The sequence below is a fragment of the Tachypleus tridentatus genome, chromosome 13, assembly GCF_004210375.1.
Source record: "Tachypleus tridentatus isolate NWPU-2018 chromosome 13, ASM421037v1, whole genome shotgun sequence".
NCBI classification, from domain to species: domain Eukaryota; kingdom Metazoa; phylum Arthropoda; class Merostomata; order Xiphosura; family Limulidae; genus Tachypleus; species Tachypleus tridentatus.
In genome coordinates this window covers 33,718,644-33,739,816 of record NC_134837.1, presented here as the reverse complement: position 1 = coordinate 33,739,816, position 21,173 = coordinate 33,718,644, and the positions used below count along the sequence as shown (strand labels likewise).

The window sequence follows — 21,173 nt, the reverse complement described above, 5'->3', positions numbered from 1 at the left end:
GCGCCTCCCGCTAGTACAGCGGTAAGTCTCCGGATTTACAACGCTAAAATCAGGCGTTCACTTCCCCTCGGTTGGTTCAGCAGATAATCCGATGTGTCTTTCTTTGCTATAAGAAAAATACACAAACACACTCAATCCTAGCGTTCAATTCGTAGCTACATTTTATCTAATTTTCTATATTACACAGTATCTCTAAAACATACGATATGTACATAGTTTTTTATCTTAAAGTATAGCCCCAAAGATGCTTAACGCTAAGTATGCAGGCTTATTACGCTAAAATTGAGGTTATGCTGTATAACTTTGCACTTAACAACAACTAAACTTTTTAGAATATAAACTAAAGCCCTGACACTTCTGTTTTTTATATGCCTTTCTTCGAAACTTAAAATGTTTCGTGCTGTTACTTCTGTTTTTGTTTCGTTCTAGCTGCAGATACATTATTATGATTGTATCTTTGTTTCTGGAGGTGCGTCACTCATAAATAGTTTCACGGTATGTTCACTTTACTCAGCCCTGTTATACATTTGTGACCCTGGTGCTGTAGCTGTCTGTGCTATCTGGCAGATTAAGAACTGCGCATAACCGCTGGATCAAAATAGCATTTACTAATATTATGCAGTTACACCTTGACCAACTTATTTGTGTTTTGGTTATCGGATGTCATACATTTGCCAATCACACACACCCTTAATTGTTCTAAATGCCACAATATTTAATTTGTTACACTTTAGGTTTGTTTGATGTTAAGCACAAAGCTACACAGTGGGTTATCTGTGTTCTGTTCACTACGGGTATCTGAACCCTGTTTTTTGCGTTTTAAGTTCGCAGACACATCGCTGTGTCACTGGGGGCTACAATATGTTTCATGCGTTAGAACTTGTTTCTTATACAATAGTTTTTACAAGATAATTGGAATTATATGGATATTGTGTTGATTGACAATGCCCTAGGTAGAGATTAAAAACAGAGAGCCATAAACATTGAACTTTTGGTAAATAATATAAATATAATAAAACACAATTGAAGTTAAAGAAAGACAGATACAATATAACTTTTATGGCCCGGCATGGCCATGTGGTTAAGGCGCTCGATTCCTAAACTGAGGGTCGCGGATTCGAATTCCCATCCTACGAAACATGCTCGCCCTTTCAACCGTGGGAGCGTTATAAAGTTACGGTCAATCCCATTATTAGTTGGTAAAAGAGTAGCCCAAGAGTTGGCGGTGGGTGTTGATGACTAGCAGCCTTCTCTCTAGTCTTACACTGCTAAATTAGGGACGGCTGGCGCAGATAGCCCTCGGGTAGCTTCGCGTGAAATTCTAAAAACAAACAAACAAGAACTTTTATTAATTGTCAAGCTCACTGCAATTCATGCTTCTGTGTTTGCTAACGTTATTTTCCTTTCTTTAAATATAACGAGTTCATTACAGTTCAATTACATTCATGGAAAATTTATCAAACATTTTTTATTGTTTTATATCATATTATATATTTTGCAGTTAGTTTCCCTTGAAGTCATATTAAAAATTAATAAAACTGTGTTTGACCAGTTATTGTGTTAGTTTAGTTTCACTGGCGAAAGCATTAGATTTGATTTCAGATTAACTTGTTATCGACGGTCTACAGTTTTGACGAAATGATGCCTCTCTGGTCTTGTTTAGTAGTTCCATGTTAAGTTTCATGGAAGATTTAGAAGATGGAACATGAGGAGTGAACTGAACAGCTAGAAGCTGTTGGACCTTTTCATGCAGCAGTTACATTGTATACATTCAACCTGGGTCATACACGTCCTTTCTTTTACCAAGCAGCGTTTCCAGTAATGTTTGTAAATTCATCAGTGAAGAAGACCTGAAAGAACTGATCGAGTAGGAAAAGGTTTTCAAATAATTCATGCGTCGAAAAAACACCCTATTGAATTCCTAAATGAAAAAAAACACAATTCAAATTATTGGTTACGACATATATTATGCGCATATGTGCTGATGATATGTTAAAAAGATTGATAGCATTTCATGCATAATTCAGAACATTTTAAAACAGCGATTTTTTCCTCTATTACTTACCTACCTGATCACGTCAGCGGGGATAACGCCTAGATGGTTTGGCCCATTGCTACAAGAGTTTTCAAACTTTCTTGATTGGCCGATATTTCGATAAATATTTACAGATTTTTTTATAATTGGTAAACATGTCAGGTATGTACTTAAATATGTGTAAATCCAACAGATGGCGCTACATACAATCAATGGATAAAAACGCGACAATTTCTGAAGATAAAGTACATATTTTTAACAAGTATGACATAAAAATAAACAATGAAGAAGTAAAACCACAATTACAAATATATATAATATAATCTCTACTTTGACAGTTTATACTTTTATCCTTAAACCAAAGTAAGGATTACATTTTATAAAGTTGCTCTTGAAAACATTATAGCTGTCAAGGATATGGATATACTGAAAGTTGATAGACTTTGTGTCCATTCCATGGACAGTTAATAACAAATAAATAGGAACAAATTAACATTTTAAAGGAAATAAGGGGCCGTTGGTTATTTATAGAATTACTGAAAAGTTATCCTGAGCAAAATAAATGCTTTAATAAAAAACTATAAAAACAAATAAAGTGATACGAGTTGGATAGATTTTAAAACAATTTCAATCACTACTTTGAGTGGCAACTTTATAATATTTCATTTAGCTCTATACAGATCACAATGTTAAGCACAACAAAATAAGAGTAGATTACATTGATACGTTGATTTATATATATATATATCATAGCTTTAATTGCTTCATTAGTCAGTCACTAGTTAAATAAAAATTGACATTAAACAATAATTTTGCATAGTTAATGGACGCAATATTCTGTATTGGGAGAATCAGTGTAAGTGTAACTGTACAAACGTGCTCTCATTAAGGCTAAACCAATGAGTGGAGTCTCATTCTTGAAAATTTTCATCCAGTTCGAGTATCGATTTAATGACTGACAACTCTTCGTTCATCACACAAACTTTGGTATTGTCTGGGTAAAACTGTCTATGCAACGAAAATCGTTTCTGTGTCCAGTCAGGAAATACAGCCCAGTTTGAAAAGTTGAACTTTTTGGTCGCAGAGACGTAGCTAAATTTCATCTGCAAGAACTACTTATATTTTTCAATTTTCTGTTGTTTAAAGTAGATAAACTGTAACACTAAACAAAGCTGTCCACATTTTTGATCAAAGTTATCTGATATGTCTAAGTTGGGTCTAATTGTTTTTTTTTTTTCTGTTTCAGAATGTTGACATAAAGCTACGCAATGGGCTATCTAGGTGTCTGTACTGAGCAATGAGCTATATAGCTGTCTGTACTGATAAGGAAGAGGGAATGCAGCCAGTTAATAGCAACCACTTTCTAACCTTTGGCTGCTCTTGCATAAAGGAATTGTGAGATCTCAATGTCAGTCTTATAACACCCGCACGGCTTTAAAGCAGGGAGCACAATTATGCGATAATTGACAGTGAGCCATGTTTTTGTTTGTTTTTTCGCGCCAAGCTACAGAAGGCTATCTGCACTAGCCATCCACAATTGCGCAGTGGAAGCCTAGAGGGAAGGCAGCTAGTCATCACCACCCATCGCCAATTCTTGGGCTACTTTTTTAGCTACTCTTTTACCAAAGAATAGTAGGATTGGCCATCACATTATAACGCTCTCTCGGCTGAAAGGGCGAGCACGTTTGGTATGACGGGAATTGGAACACGCGACCCTCAGATTAGGAGTCGAACGCCTTAACCAACTGGCCATGCCGGGCCTGACGATAAACCAAGACTCTTAAATTCACAGTCCGAGTATGCTGTCCAGTAGGTTAAAGACCAACTATATTTAAACAAAGAAAATGTTGTTTAGGATAATTAGAATGATGAAATAATATGTTTTGTTATTTAAAAGCAAAAATGTAATTAAAAAACGTCATTTACTCTTGCATATGCTTAATCAGTTGGATTATTATAGTACCTTTGTGGACAAAATGTAAAATACGATTTTAAACACTATCAGAATTTTTTTTTCAGTTATGTCAGTGGTATATGAAAACTGTGAGATGTTTTATTTAAGTCGAACTACAGAATTGCACTAATAATAATAATATCAATATCTATTTGTTTAGTGACGACGACCACTGTGGTTGGTATCTGTGCCGGAAGTGTTGTTCTCATCTTCACTTTAGTAGCTCTTACCTACTACTGCTACAGGCGCCGAGCTTCGAGAGAGGCTCATAAACTGACCGCTGTTTTTAGAAGAAACTTGCCAGAAGAACCACTTGTGCCGCGAAAACCCACTGCTGTGAGGAGCCCTAGCAGTGGTCCTGGTGGATTGAAGAAAAGCCCTAGTCCAACCAGTCAAAAATCGCCCTCAGATGACCGGCTTGTTGTTGCAGGTTCTTCTAGACTACTGTCACCGGGGGTCCTAGAAGACACAACCAAGTGTTCCATAGAACATGACAAAATCAAGGTTAAAGACAAGACGCCCAGCCCCGTAGAAGAAAAGGATGTAATAGAGGAGAAACCCATCAAACTTGGGGACCTTCAGTTCCAACTCAGGTACCAATCTGACAAGCATGCGTTGTTAGTAACCATTGTTCGCTGTGTGGACCTGCCTGCTAAGGATCCTAACATCAGGAGTTCGGATCCTTACGTTAAGCTGCAATTACTGCCTGACAAACAACACAAGGTAAAGACCCGAGTTCTTCGCAAGACCCTACAGCCTGTGTACGACGAGGAGTTTACTTTCTATGGGATCACTCCCAGCCAGCTACAGACGACCACCTTGCATTTCGTTGTTCTCAGTTTTGATCGCTACTCACGGGACGACGTGATTGGTGAGGTTGTGTACCCCATGGCAGGTATAGAGATAGAAGATCTGGAGAAACAGATCACGGTGACGCAAGAAATTTCTCCTAGAACGTTAAAGGTTAGTGTTAGATTACTCTGAAGAGTTTATACTATCGTCATTACACAATTATTCAACACATACGGTTTACTTTTCCAAACTGGACAAGTTCTATAGAACAGATTTATTGCAATGAATTCAATGAACAGATTCTAACAAAAGTCAGACGAAGCCAATATAGCCACTAAAAATGGAAGAAAATATTTACTTGTTTAAGGCCCAAATATTCTTGCAAATACTTCATAAAAACAACTATCTTAGAGCACAATCTGTACTACAGTTTCACTTTAATACAGCTGTGAGAATTTTGCGGTGTGTGTTTTAACTGGTAATGGTACGTCTTGAAAAACCATGAAAGATGAATGTTAATAATGGTTCTAATCATGTCAGTTTTACCATTCTGTAATAAGGTAGTATAAATAAAACAAGGTTGGTGAATATATATGTAATGTTGTAATAATGGTACTTAATGCAAATCCTGGTTTGTAATTAAGCACTAAGCTCCACAGTGGACTGTATGTATTGTGTTCACCACAGTTTGTTTGTTGTTTTTTAATTTTGCACAAATCTACTCGAGGGCTATCTGCGCTAGCTGTCCCTAATTTAGCAGTGTAAGACCAAGGAGAAGGCAGCTAGTCATCACCACCCACTGCCAACTCTTGGGCTACTGTTTTACCAACGAATAGAGGGATTGACCATCACATTATAATACCCTCATGGCTGAAAGGGCGGGCATGCTTGGTGTGACGGGGATTCCAACCCGTGACCCTCATATTACGAGTCAAGTGCTTTAACCACCTGGCCATGCCGGGCCCTCACCACAGTTATTGGAATCTAGTTTCTATTTCAACATTGGAGGAGGGATATAGAGCTAAACTCAAAGTAACTAAATAAAAACAAACAAACAAACACGGTGTCAGAGGTTATTTGATCTTCGAGATAATATTGCTTCATCTAGCTCGCAAGCCAACTTACTTATCTGATACGATATATGTTTTCAATCCTAACAAGGAGAATACTGTGAAACATTACTCGTGTTTCTATTAGTAACTGAAAGGCTTAATTACGTTTTTAACCACCTTTCGGTAATTTCATCCTTATTCAATTTTTAAAAGTTACGAGAAATATTGGAGTCTTTTGAACATTATTCTGAAATACCAAATGCACTTGATAGCAATAAAAAAAAAAAAGAGAGGCCATTTATTTATAAAATTCCCGGATTTAGGACTTATCGTTTGTTACAAGGTGTTCCTTATTAAAATAAAATATTCCAGTACATTGTTAGCGCTGTACAGGAAAAAACATGAACACTTAGATTTAGATGTTGGTAACACGAGTAAATAAAACAAGTTATAGACAATAAAATGAGAACTTGTGTTTAATCGGCTCTAAATGTTTCACAAATCGGTTAAGTTTCTACTTAGGAAGCGAATCGAAAACACATATAAACATTTTAACGTTGACAGATCCGGTCTCAAGGTCGAGGAGAGCTTCTTGTTTCACTTTGCTACCAGCCAGCGGCTAATAGACTGACCGTCGTCGTTTTGAAGGCCAGAAACCTACCAAAGATGGACATCACTGGACTATGCGGTAAGTACATCCTCAACTTTAGAAATAAATTAAGATTAGATGATAAATATTTATTGACTTTATTTGTTTTTGCAAGTTCCCTAAAAACAACAATTAAAAGTTTTGTGGCTAAAGAATTAATGAGATGGGTAAAGAGTAGATTATTTTCAGTCAGTTTAAAGAGTTTTCTAATCATTGAGTAAGTCACAACTGGACCCTTAAATATTTATGAAAATGGCGAAATACGGAAAATCGACACAATGGCCTTTTTAAGTGTTATAATGATTCGTTACTAGACGGCTTTTCTTTATGATAAAACAACACATTATCCCTAAGTAACGTCTCTTACTGTACGTTTCTTTACAAAATATAGTTTCTGTTTTACATAGGCCCGGCATGGCCTAGCGCGTATGGCGTGCGACTCGTAATCCGAGGGTCGCGGGTTCACGCCTGCGTCGCGCTAAACATGCTCGCCCTCCCAGCCGTGGGGGTGTATATTGTGACGGTCAATCCCACTATTCGTTGGTAAAAGAATAGCCCAAGAGTTGGCGGTGGGTGGTGATGACTAGCTGCCTTCCCTCTAGTTTTACACTTCTAAATTAGGGACGGCTAGCACAGATAGCCCTCGAGTAGGTTTGTGCGAAATTCCCAAACAAACAAACAAAATTCTGTTTTATGATGTATTTACTCTGTGTGTGCGTTTTGTTTTGTTTTAAAGTGGTAATTGTAGTAAAATATACCCAGTGTTCTATTTCTATATAAAAATTAACTGATCCTTGCTGTCGGGTAGTGAGGAGGAATTTTAAAGTTTGGATTGAGGCTAGAGGGAAACAATACAGTTATTACGCCAGTCAAAGGTTTAAAAAACTTTCAAACAGATATTTGTCAAGAAATTATACCCCGGCACTGAGTTTATGGGCTTTGCTAAGGCATCATCGGTAGTAAAGAACCTCTAAAATTTAAACTACATTTTGACGGTCAGGGACATTAAGTCTAGTGTTGTAAAAGTACTGAACGGGGTGTTACAAGGTGTTACAATTTCGTGTTCATAACCTCTTTTCTTTGATAATGTGTTTCTTCAGTTTAACATCAATATTGCTATGTACTGGTCTGTTAATAATTCACGGCTAACTTGGGGCTACATGTTTTATTATGATTTCAGAAATTCCATCTCCAACAAATTACTGATTGATTGATTATTTGAAATTAAGCACAAAGCTGAACAAAAGGCTATCTGTGTTCTGCCCACCACTGGTATCGAAACCCGGTTTCTAGCAGTGTGAGTTCGTACATATACCGCTGTGTCACGGGGTGGGGGTCTAAGAAATACCTACATTACAAGTACTGAACATATGGGACACTGTTTTCGCATCCAGTTGAAACTTTCTTATTGTGAACAGACAGTAGTATTTGTGGCTGACATACATAACAATGTAAATTCAGAATTATATTTCTTCAGTCTTAAATTACAGAAACTCATAAGAAAATAATTACTAGACATTTGCAGTTGATTCTCGTGTGTAGCAGAATGATATGCAAATGCTTACTGCCTAAATAAATAAACATATCTGTGTTTGTGTGTATATATAATCGCATACAAAATGATACACCAGTTCTTTAAGATATATTAGCCATGCATCATTGATCTAGTTGTTTATGTATTGTTGTTTACTGTTTAAATACTGATTTAGTTACTAAACAATATGCATGTTGCTTACCCGCGTAATATTATTAAGTTATTTACCTAATATTTATATAATGATTATGTCAATAAAGGGTATGGAGAGGAATGAATTATATCTGTAAAACGACCTGCATATATTAATGCAATAATGCTACGAGCGTTTATTTTTAGAACTCTTGTTTGTCTTGAAATGAATTCCTGATCATTTAACATCAAATTACATTTTGGAGACTAGGTCTGTTAAAACTTTTAATCTATGACATTATACGTCATATCTGGCTGGCTACAATATGGCGTATTCAAAAAGGTTGGGACCATCTTGAATGATTTAATATTCTATTTACCTAAGAATGGTAACTTCCAGCTAAAGTAATTATTTAGGACATTCCTTATATTGTATGTACTTAATCCCAAGGCTGTGCTCTATGGTAGGAACAGCCATCTTAGACGAATCCGTGCTGGTGAACATGTCTAGAAATGTTGGAGATACAGTCGTATTCAGCGACCTCATTATTAATAATCCACAACTAATCGTTTACATTTATTAAAATTATGTTAATGCTTTTTTATACCCATATTTTAATTACGACATTGTATTCTTACTGTCACTGATTTGGCGTTAGGACAAATCCTAATACAACTTACAATTAACGGTTAAACGGACGGACAGTGGGCAAACTGAGTCTTGAGTTACATCGCTTTAATCGCTTTAAGCGATGGAACAAGTCCTGACTTGATTTTTGTTTGTTTATTTACATTAGATAATTTTCTTTGAACTCACCGTAACTCACAGATTTGAAAATAAAATGAGCCAGGAAAGTGGTTGTCTCACGAGGTTAGTTTAAGATCACATCTCCTCTTCACCCACTGTTCATTGGTTTGATCGTCTGCCTTTTATTTCATAAACACCAGTTTGAAAGTGAAAATTCTTTGAATATCTTACATTATGGGGTTTACGAAGCTTTCGTTATAGCTAAATATTACGAGGCTTACGTATACCTAAGGAACTTAATTAAGAATTTCTTCTTTTTTTACGTGAATTGTAAATGTTCTACACATACTTGGTTATGTAACTTTGTAATCTATGAATATGGGCTGAGAATGTCTCACTAATAAGCATGCTTGGATGATAAATCCATTTTGTTTATGGTTTCTACTTTATGAGGCTGTGCGCACACTATAATAGTAAAAGTTGAATCTCACTATTTGGTTTGAAAAGAGAACCACAAGAGTTGACGGTGGGTGTTAGTGATTATATTTCTTCTTCTAGTCCATCAGTTCAAAAGCCTTTCTGTAACTTTGAGTGAATTTTGTAAAACAAACCAGTAGTAATTAAGTAACTCATCACAGTAATGGTATTTTCTCTCCATTAAATTAATTAACAAATGTTTAACATATTTCATCACATTAATTTACACCTGTTAACATTCGATTCATTTACATTACGAATTTGTAAATGGAGTTTTTGTTCACAAAGTTAGTGAATGTTACTGTAAGCGGTAAGTCTAGGAGGTTATTTTTTAAACTGTGCTAAACTGCACCCTGTAATAATCAGTGTTTTTTTTTATACTCTTCAAACGCTACAAACCGCGCAGTGCGGCATAACTTAAGTCACAAACATGTAGTAAACAACTTTACAAAGTTTCCATCACTGTTGAACTTGTTTTATATTACAAAAACAACAACAACTAAACCTTAAGATACAGCGATCTGCTATAAAAAACATGCTTTCGTCGTTAGTGTATGTTACAGAAACTAACTTTTTGATATAATAATAATAGTATATGTAGTAATATATAGAGTAATAATAGTATGGCGGATGAAATAAATAATACATTTCAAATAAAAAATGTTTTCATTAATTGCAACTAGCACGTTAGATAAACAACTTCTAGTATGAATAATTGAGACAAATAACACTGTTACAAATGTTATTGCAATGCAATAGGTGGCGCGACGTCAGTGCATTTATTAAAAAAAAAGTAAATAAAATTAAAAGGTTTGTTTGTTTGTTTTTGAATTTCGCACAAAGCTACTCGAGGGCTATCTGTGCTAGCCGTCCCTAATTTAGCAGTGTAAGACTAGAGGGAAGGCAGCTAGTCATCACCACCCACCGCCAACTCTTGGGCTACTCTTTTACCAACGAATAGTGGGATTGACCGAACATTATAACGCCCCCACGGCTGAAAGGGCGAGCATGTTTGGTGCTACGGGGAGACGAACCGCGACCCTCAGATTACGAGTCGCATGCCATAACACGCTTGGCCATGCCGGGCCAAAATTAAAAGGAACAATGTAGTTTTGGTTAAATATGCTATTAATCAGAGTCGTCATTGGAACTCTATCTTTAAACGCGTGTGTAAGAAAATGGACAAAATCAGGCATTGTTTTCATAGTAAAAAGTGTATTATTATCCACCGACAAATACAGTAGTTGATAAAATATTAATCTTTGTGGATATTCTTCTCTAAGTTTTTAAAGTATTTCTCTTCGTATTTTCCCCTTAAGAACTGACATGACTATGTTTGTTCTAGTTTCTGTTCTGATATCATAACCAAAGACCTGTAAACACATGTCAGAGGAGGAAATATCTTCTGTAAGTCCTTTCCCGGCATGGCCAGGTGGGTTAAGGCGTTCAACTCCCCATCGCACCAAACATGTTCGCCCTTTCAGCTGTGGGTGGAATTATAATGTGTCGGTCAATTCCACTATTCGTTGGTAAAAGAGTAGCCCAAGTGTTGGCGGTGGGTGGTGATGACTAGCTACCTTCTATCTGGTCTTACACTGCTAAATTAGGGGTGGGTAGCGCAGATAGCCCTCGTGTAGCCTTGCAAACAAAACTGTAAGTTCTGCCCCATAGTGGCAAAGCGGTATATCTGCTCACTTACAACGTCAGAAACTGTCGGTACCCGTGGTGAGCAGAGCACAGATAGCCCATGCTGTAGGTGTAAGTCCTAACCACTAACTACTTTTTATGAGAAGCCCCCCGCTAGTACAGCGGTATGTCTCCGGATTTACAACGCTAAAATCAGGGATTCGATTCCCCTCGGTGGGCTGAGCAGATAGCCCTTTGTGGATTTGCTATACGAAAAACACACACATTTTTATGAGAAATTCATGTCGAGCCAAAATATAACAGTGTGAAATAAAAAATAAAAATGTAATTTTGTCAGCAGTTCAGATATGGCTTCATTTCCGTTATACAAACCAAGCGAAAATTAGCGTACGAATGTGGTTAGAAGCAGTTGTGGAAACAAAAGATAAATAACGTATTTCCTGATTCCTTTTGTTATTTTGTTTAAGTTTTCCCTTCTAGAGAAAATCATTGGACTAAATATGGAGCATTCGTTAAATATAAATGGAACAAGTACCTCATGTGTGACCCTAAAAAAATGTTAGGTTTAATGCGTATACGTATGACATTAGTAAATCATTAAAAAATAAATAAAAATATAAAACAAAATTAAAATTGTGTGTTAGTGTGGGATATATATATGTTTGTTTTTGTATTTCGCGTAAAGCTACACGAGGTATATCTGTGCTAGCCATCCCCAATTCAGCAGTGTAAGACTGAAAGGAAGGCAGATAGTCATAACCATTTACCCCAACTTCTGAGCTTCTCTTTTACCGACAAATAAGAGGATTGACCGTGACATTATAACGTCCTCACGGCTTAAAAACCGAGCATGTTTGGTGGGATAGGGATTCGAACCCGCAACCCTCAGTTTACGAGTTGAATGCCTTAACCACCTGGCCATGCCGGGCGGGATAGATGTACCTAGCATAGACAAAAATATCCCAAACTTTAGGCCCAGGATCTGTAGACTGGGCTTAAACCTTGTACATCCCACTGTATAGCCAGTTTTATTCTCTATTTAGTTGATAACTGTTTTTCTCCTCTGGAATGACGTTAAATAAACAACAATTCGATAAAGATAAGGACGACAAGATAGTATGGCTTTAAAATAAATTCGTCAAGCAGTTATGGAAAAGTGTTTCACAACTTATTATGCATTCAAACCCAGCGAATTTTCCATGAATTTCAGATAACAGGCGGTTATTCAAAGTCCAGGTAAATATATAGGTATTAAGTAATTACGGAAGAAGTAGTTCCAATTATAGTAAGGAAACATTGTAAATTATTTGTAAGCTATGAAACACGGAACTGCACATTGAGTGGATTATTTGTTTATTTCCCGCCATGAGTATCAAAACCAAACTTACCGTTGAGTCTCCGAGAGAATCAGTGTAAATTTTAGAGTAACACGTAGTGATAGATTTTTTTATTTTTTTTTACATTTCTATGCAGATGAATATATTGTATTTTGTGATCAAATAATTGTTACGTTACATAACTAAATCTTCACTAGAATATAATATGTGGTCGCTTAACTACCGATTAAAGTTTTATGTCGTACACAATGGAATCTTTTTTGCTAAATATAAAGCAGTTTGACAATAGAGTTGCTGTTTTAGTTCAACTTGTATTTCGCCATTGCAGCTTCAGAACAAAGGTTCGTGTAAAAGCTTTATGTAAAGTAACAGATTTTGTGTAATACGGTAGAAAATATGTCGCAACTTTATGTGGGCGTCACGTTTCATGTCTGTTCGTATACATACCAACTGATCGATCGAAAAAGAGTATATTTAACTTCAAGATTCTTTATATGTTTTTCACTTCTCAATGGAGAGTACTAAAAGCTGAAGCTGTCATATCTTAAGAATTATTTTGATAGAGTGATATTTGCAATCTTGGACACTCAGAGTTCACAAGTTTCTAAGGGAACTGTGGAATGGGGTAATACTATTGGACACTTCATTACAGAGTGTTTGTTGCGTCATCCACCACGCGTGTGCTAACAATACTGTAAACTCTAACAGTTCTTTTAGTTTTATACTACTGTACTTAACCAGTTTGTTTTTATGTTCTAGAGACAACTTTGTTATCAAAAACAATGTTTCGTGTAATAAAGAACAACAACAAAAGATAGGAATAAAAGATAAAATATATAATGTATCTATAGAAAAGAGATGGAAAACGTTTAGTTGAAAGTTGTATTCATAATTTAAATTAAAACTGTCATTGTCTTTGAATATAATGTATCACAATAATGTTTTATCCGAAGAATGATCCGATATTTTATCTAATTTAGAACGGGTCGTCTAATAATTTAGTTCATGCACTCTAGTTTTTGTCTCATCTAAATACGATAAAAGAAACTCGTAAAACAAAGTTGCAGTGAGGAATATTATACATGTAAAAACGGCTCGTTTGGGTTGAGAAAATATTTTACGTAGAGGAGCGAACAACGTTTCGATCTTCTTCGGTCATCGTCAGGTTCATAAAGTTTATAATGGTTTAATGAAAACAAATATTTTTACTTTCTTGCTGTGACAGAAAATCGTGAATAATTTAAACCGCATAAAGATCTCATGTCGAAACGTTAGATATTGTGTTCGTTTGTTTTGTAAGTTTCAGTATTATACAACACTGAGAAAAAACATTGGTAACCAGTGATTACAATTTATTGTCTATAAAAAGAATAAAGTAGCGAAACAATGAAACTATGCTAATAGTTACCACTGGTCATTCTGCTGAGTCCATCAAGTATGGTAAGACGGTCACCTTAATTTTAAATGTGGATTTTCTCAGTTAAGATGAATATGTAATAAAAAAACAGAAAAGTTTCAAAAGTAACCCTTTCATTTCCGGTCAAAACTAAGATTAACCTATATATATATATATTTAATATATTAAAATTATTGTATTTATGGGCCATTTTACCGATAAGGTTGGATAAGGTCATAATCGCTTGGGACAGAAATGAAAAGGCCGTGTGTCACGTGTATTAGGCCTATAAAAATAAAAAAGCTTTGTTTCCAATTGCCCCTCTTCCAATAAAATTCGTCTCCTAATCAAATTTGGTTTCATTAAGTTGTTGCACTTATCTACCACCGTACTGTGCAAGGTGAAGGGTATTAGAAACCACGTATTTGATTAATTAGTTAGTATGGTGTCAACGCTCTCAGCCAATTATTTTTTCTCAACTCGGTTTCAGTCACACTGACCGCCCACGTAATCAGTACGTACTTATTTGGATTCTACTAATTTTTAATATTGTATCGTCACAAACTTTGTTAGACTTTCAGTAAACATTACAAGCCCTTTATATACAAAAAAAAAATCAAATTTTTATGAAGTATTCACTACAAATATGTCCATAAATATAGCATGTCTGTTGTTGTTTTTATCAGTCTAAATGCAAAGTGATTTTCATGTTAAGATTAAAAATATTTTTCTTCACCTCCAAAATCTCAAATATCACCTATAATCTTCAAAACCTTCTAAATATATGTTTTGTTTTTTTTACTAAAACTTTATACTTTATCTGTTATTTTCTCTTCACTAATTCTATAGGTTGGTAAATTTGACAGACTTCGTAACCACACAAAAAACACAAAATATTTCTAAATTATCATTTCTTTTCTTCCTGGAATGACTTCAAGTTATAAAACGAAACTGCATCTGTTTATCCTAAGTAGCTTTAAACTCGTAACAGTAAATATCTACTTATATTTACATTTTATTGTCTTTTGTCTTCTGAACCGTTTCCAACTACCATTTGCGCTATTATAAGTTGTAAATCACTTGGGTTTTGTTTGTTTGTTTTGGAATTTCGCACAAAGCTACTCGAGGGCTATCTGTGCTAGCCGTCCCTAATTTAGCAGTGTAAGACTAGAGGGAAGGCAGCTAGTCATCACCACCCACCGCCAACTCTTGGGCTACTCTTTTACCAACGAATAGTGGGATTGACCGTCACTTATACACCCCCACGGCTGAGAGGGCGAGCATGTTTAGCGCGACGCGGGCGTGAATCCGCGACCCTCGGATTACGAGTCGCACGCCTTACGCGCTCGGCCATGCCAGGCCAAATCACTTGGGGAACGTGCGACTCCCGTTACGCCATTGAATTTCATTAACAATGAGTTACTCTGAGTTGCTCTCGTGCGTGCGTCGTGAAACATTTTTATTATATTGTTCATTATTTTGACTAATTTAACTTTAACTAAGCTAAAGAGATCCATATTTTTTGCGTATTGGTTATTTTTATAACATTTGGTAAAGATTGAATGTGAAAAACAAGAAATAAAATACTTAAATTACTGCATTTTGCCATGGACTTTCAATGACATTTAAACCCACTTTTTATACTAGTAATGCACTAAATGATTTTTATTTAATTAAATAATGCACCAAAGAACATAGACTAAGAATAAGCAAAAAGTAGCTAATTTCTCCAACTATCACAACTTTTCTGACTTTCTAATTATGCAACAAGAGCCATTAAAAACTTATCCAATTTATTATTCACGAGATGCTCTAAGTGACCATATATCTAAATAACACTTTTTCTGATAGTGCTAAGCACCTAGTACAATCTGATATGTCACAAATATATTTCTATCAAAATATGTATCTGCATTAAAAAAACACCCCACCAACCTACCCTGTTTTCGAAGACTTAAAAAAATGTCTATATACCCTATATATTTTCAGCATGAACTAGGAAACAAACTATTTTTTCTAGACCTATCTATTATCTACTATTTAATTTGTTTTGTCTTGAATTTCGCGCAAAGCTCACAAGGACTACCTGCGCCAACCGTCCCTAATTTAGCAGTGTAAGACTATAGAGAAGGCAGCTAGTCATCACCACCCACCGCCAACTCTTGGGCTACTCTTTTACCAACGAATAGTGAGATTGACCGTCACATTATAACGTCTCCACGGCTGAAAAAGCGAGCATGTTTGGTGTGATGGGGATTCGAACCCGCGAGCCTCGGATTATGAGTCGAACGCCTGAACACGCTTGGAGATGCCAGGCCTAAGTAAGAAGTTCCTGTGTAGAACTCTTCTTTCCAGTTTCTTCACAGTTAGAGATAGAACTTTTTCTTCCAAGTAAGAAGTACCTGGAAGAAAAAGTTCTATCTCTAAGTGTGAAGAAACTAGAAGGAAGAGTTCTACACTCTAACTAAGAAGTACCTGGAAGAAAAAGTTCTATCTCTAAGTGTGAAAAAACTAGGAGGAAGAGTTCTACACTCTAACTAAGAAGTACCTGGAAGAAAAAGTTCTATCTCTAAGTGTGAAGAAACTAGGAGGAAGAGTTCTACACTCTAACTAAGAAGTACCTGGAAGAAAAAGTTCTATCTCTAAGTGTGAAAAAACTAGGAGGAAGAGTTCTACACTCTAACTAAGAAGTACCTGGAAGAAAAAGTTCTATCTCTAAGTGTGAAGAAACTAGGAGGAAGAGTTCTACACTTTAACTTAGAAGAAACTGGAAGGAGGAATTCTACACTCCACATTATAACGCTCCCACGGCTGAAAAAGCGAGCATGTTTGCTGTGACGATGATTCCAACCCGTGACCCTCAGATTACGAGTCGAGCGCCTCAACCACCTGGCCATGCCGGGCCATCTACCATTTAAGAAAATGATGCAAAAGAATACACTATGTAACACAAATTTTGTTCCTGGATAGTATGTGTTATTTATTAATTGCTTATATTATAAAAGTACAGAAAATGGCCATTATTCCCTTCAAACTTTGCTTTTGTGACCTGGATAATGAAATTTAGAAATTAACCTATTTTCCATATAAAAAGGGCAAATTTGCACATTTTCATTTACATAAAGTCTAAATAAAGCAACGTATGAATAAAGATTTACACGTATTTATACTAACGTTATACAAAAATGAACAAAAATGTTTAGAAACGAGTAGTTTTTCAAGATTTGCAACTGTAATATAAATCACTTTAATGTGCCAGCCGCTACATATAGTCTCCCATCATGTTTTCGTTATACGCTTCTTGGTAGCTTTGTTCAAAGTCCAGTATATCTTGGTAGAAGCGCTCGCCTTGCTTCTCTGAGTATGCTCACATCTTCTCCTTGAATTTATCAAGATGAGCGTCAAGGATATGGACTTTTAGGGACATCCTGCAGCCCATTTACCAGAGCCTCAACAAGTTCAACATAATTTTCGGCCTTGTGATTGCCCAAGAAGCCCTGAACCACTGCGACAAAGCTGCTCCAAGCTTTTTCTTCACTCCTACTGAGCTTCTTGGGGAATAATGGGCACTCCAGGATCTTTTTTACTTATGGTCCGATGAAGACACCAGCTTTGACCTTTGCCTCAGACAGCTTAGGGAAGAAGTCTCGAAGGCTGCAGACTCCTTATCAAGAGCTGTGACAAATCGTTTCATAAAACCCAATTTTATGTGCAACGGTGGGAAAAACACCTTCTGGAGGTCCACTAGTGGCTCACACTTGACATTGTGCCTCCCCACAGATAACTCAGACTGTTGTGGCCAGTGCTTCCTGTTGTAGTGCGCTGCAGTATCCCTGCTGTCCCAAAGGCAAAGATAACAGGGAAACTTGGTAAAGCCTCGTTGGAAACCCATCAGGAATGCCACCATTTTAAAGTCTCCGATAACCTTTCAGCCATACTCATCATACTTCAAGGCTTCTAGCAAGGTCTTGACGCTGTTGTATTCCTCTTTGAGGTACACCGAATGAGCCAGGGGAAGAAACGGATACTTATTCCTGTTATGGAACAACACAGCTTTGAGGCTTCTACAACATTCTAGAAACTTCTTGAAAATTCTTGTAAGTTCGAGAAAATTCTCTATCAGCTACTCAGCATTGAATCTACCTGGAATGTCCTGGAAAATGGGTAAATTTGAAAATTTCATTACCCAGGTCACAAAAGCAAAGTTTGAAGAGAAAAATAGGTCTTTTCCATTTACTTTAGGCATAAGCAATTAGGTAATAACACTTTCTGCCAAGGAACAATTAAAATTAAAAATTTTGTTACATAGTGATATGAGAGGTAGTGTGGGGAATGATCCACATTCAAACATGGTGTGAACGTGCTTTATAATCACTACGAGGACAATCTATACATTGGATAGGTGAAGAGAGGAAAAAGTGTCATTGGTCACTACTCAGTTCTTCACATTATATAATCTCACAGTACCAGGTATAATAAATAAATGCCGAATTGCAATACGAAACAGAATGGGAATTCTCAATACTTACAGAAAACTAACTTTTCGTTCATATTTGTGTGTGTTTTCTTAGAGCAAAGCCACACGGGGCTATCTGCTGAGCCCACCGAGGGGAATCAAACCCCTTATTTTAGTGTTGTAAATCCTTAGACTTACCGCTACACTTGCGGGGCTATTCCTTTTTACACCTTTAGATAATGGTTCTTAATTTTACTTGAATGTGAACATAAACACCGCCTTCTATTTTTCAAACACTTCCACGTTTTTATTGTTTACGTGTGATGCCCATTTCTCTTCCTCTTTTCAATTTATTGATTTATTATATCATTTACTAAATATAATACTCTGTTTTAAAACTTGAAACTCCAAAAACCAAAAGTGTTAATATTTGTACATATATAATGCAGTTCATATGTTTATATATTATTCGTACCAATGGTTATGTTTTACACATACAGTCATGTGAAAAAGTTAGGACACCCTATGAAAGCCTGTGTATTTTTGTAACATTTTTGGATATATAGATATTTAATCTCAATTTTAACAATACTGAGAGATTATAGGAATGTAACTAAACAATTAAAACTGAAGAAAATTTTCTACAATTTTCTTTCTGAAGGCTTCAGACAGCTTTTTTGCTTTCATCATGGTGCTCACTCTCACTTCAACAGTCAGGAGCACACCAAACTAAATGTCTGAGGCCTTCAGAAAGAAAATCGTAGCAGCTTATGAGTCTGGTAAGGGATTTAAAAAGATCCCAAAAGATTTTGAAATCAGCCATTTCACTGTCCGGAAAATAGTCAACAAGTGGAGGGCTTTCAAAACAACTGCCAACATGCCCAGGTCTGGTCGTTCAAGCAAGTTCATCCCGAGAGCAGACCGCAAGATGCTAAAAGAGGTCTCCAAACACCCTAGCATATCATCATGGGACCTACAGCAGGCTCTGGCTACTGTTGATGTGAAATCGCATGCCTCTACAATCAGAAAGAGACTGCACAAGTTTAACTTGCATGGGAGGTGTGCAAGGAGGAAACCTTTGCTATCTAAGAGAAACATCAAGGCCAGACTGAAGTTTGCCAGAGAGAATGTAGACAAAGACCAGGACTTCTGGAATAATGTTCTTTGGACAGATGAGTCCAAAACTGAATTATTTGGACACCAGAACAGATGACATGTTTAGTGTAAACCAAATACAGTATTCCAAGAAAAGAACCTTATACCAACTGTGAAGCATGGAGGTGGAAGTGTCATGGTTTGGGGCTGCTTTGCTGCAGCAGGACCTGGACAGCTCACAATCATTAAATCTACCATGAATTCTACTGTGTATCAGAGGGTGCTTGAAGATCATGTGAGACCATCTGTACGAAAATTAAAGCTGAAGTGGACCCTGAAACACGACAATGACCCAAAACATACCAGTAAATCCATCAAGGACTGGCTGAAAACTAAGAAATGGAGAGTCCTGGAATGGCCGAGTCAAAAACCAGATCTTAAACCCATTGAGATGCTGTGGGGTGACTTGAAACGGGCTGTACATGCAAGAAACCCCCTCAAACATCTCACAGCTGAAAGAATTCTGCATTGAGGAGTGGGGCAAACTGTTTTGAGACCGATGCCAAAGACTGGTAGATGGCTACAAGAAGCGTCTCACTGCAGTTATTTCAGCCGAAGGGAGTAACACTAGCTATTAGGGGGTAGGGTGTCCTAACTTTTAACTCAGTTAGAATATGCATTTTTGTAGAATTACATTTACAGAAGATCTTGAAAAGTCTTTTCTTCAGTTTTAATTGTTTAGTTATATTCCTATAATCTCTCAGTATTGTTGAAATTGAGATTAAGTATCTATATATCCACAAATGTTACAAAAATACACAGGCTTTCATAGGGTGTTCTCACTTCTTCACATGACTGTAACTGGACGTAAAAATGCTATTTTATAATATTAAATAAGCTATTTTGATCATAATCAGAAAATAATATCACCTACGAATAATTTTGCATAATTTCAAACGAAATACATCTCTCTAATTATATAAATGTGATAAAATGGGTTTCCCTTTTTTCAGATTAAAAAATCATTTGACGTCACAAGGCGTCATTTGCCTGTTTCCTTTTTAACTGTGTTATTGAATTAATAAGTTTTAAAGTACACGCTTTTGCAACGTGTTCTATTGTTGGGCGGATTGTTTTAGATTATTTGGTAAAACTAATATCAAGTCAAATCCATCTAACGATAAGAATTAATTTATTTTTTCAGTAAACGTTTTCTAATTCTACCTTCGCTTGTAGGCCTAATTTCCTAAATACGCTTTTCAGTACGAACTCAGAAACTAATGTTGGCATAACTTCAAATTCAACGTTTCAACAGAAAGTCCGAGACTAATGGTACTTATGCTTAATCCATGGCCCGGCATGGCCAAGCGCGCGACTCGTAATCTGAGGGTCGCGGGTTCGCGCCCGCGTCGCGCTAAACATGCTCGCCCTCCCAGCCGTGGGGGCGTTATAATGTGACGGTCAATCCCACTATTCGTTGGTAAAAGAGTAGCCCAAGAGTTGGCGGTGGGTGGTGATGACTAGCTGCCTTCCCTCTAGTCTTACACTGCTAAATTAGGGACGGCTAGCACAGATAGCCCTCGAGTAGCTTTGTGCGAAATTCCAAACAAGCTTAATCCACTTAGCTTAGATCAATAAACAAGTATGCTAACTCATAGAATAAACTTTGCAACTCTATCTTCTGACACAAAACTTTTCTAACGTTGAAATGATTCACTCAATAATTATTCATTAACTTCCCACTGAACTGAATACTTTTCAGCGAATTACAGAACTAACCCCATCTATATTCACTGAGTACTCAATTATTATTAATCAACTGCACCACTTTTTGGTTTTCGTATCGTGCCCTTTTTTCTACATACTACG

At 36.5% G+C, this 21,173-nt stretch overlaps 1 protein-coding gene across 1 annotated transcript in view; it reads left to right on the top strand.

Moving 5' to 3' along the window:
- LOC143237169 (synaptotagmin-4-like) overlaps nt 1-21,173 on the top strand; it is a 30,618-nt gene that overhangs the window by 5,018 nt on the left and 4,427 nt on the right. Inside the window, exons 2-3 of the mRNA XM_076476134.1 lie at nt 4,150-4,952; nt 6,398-6,521. Of these exons, the coding sequence (XP_076332249.1) occupies nt 4,150-4,952; nt 6,398-6,521 (927 nt within the window). The remainder of the gene's footprint in view (nt 1-4,149; nt 4,953-6,397; nt 6,522-21,173) is intronic.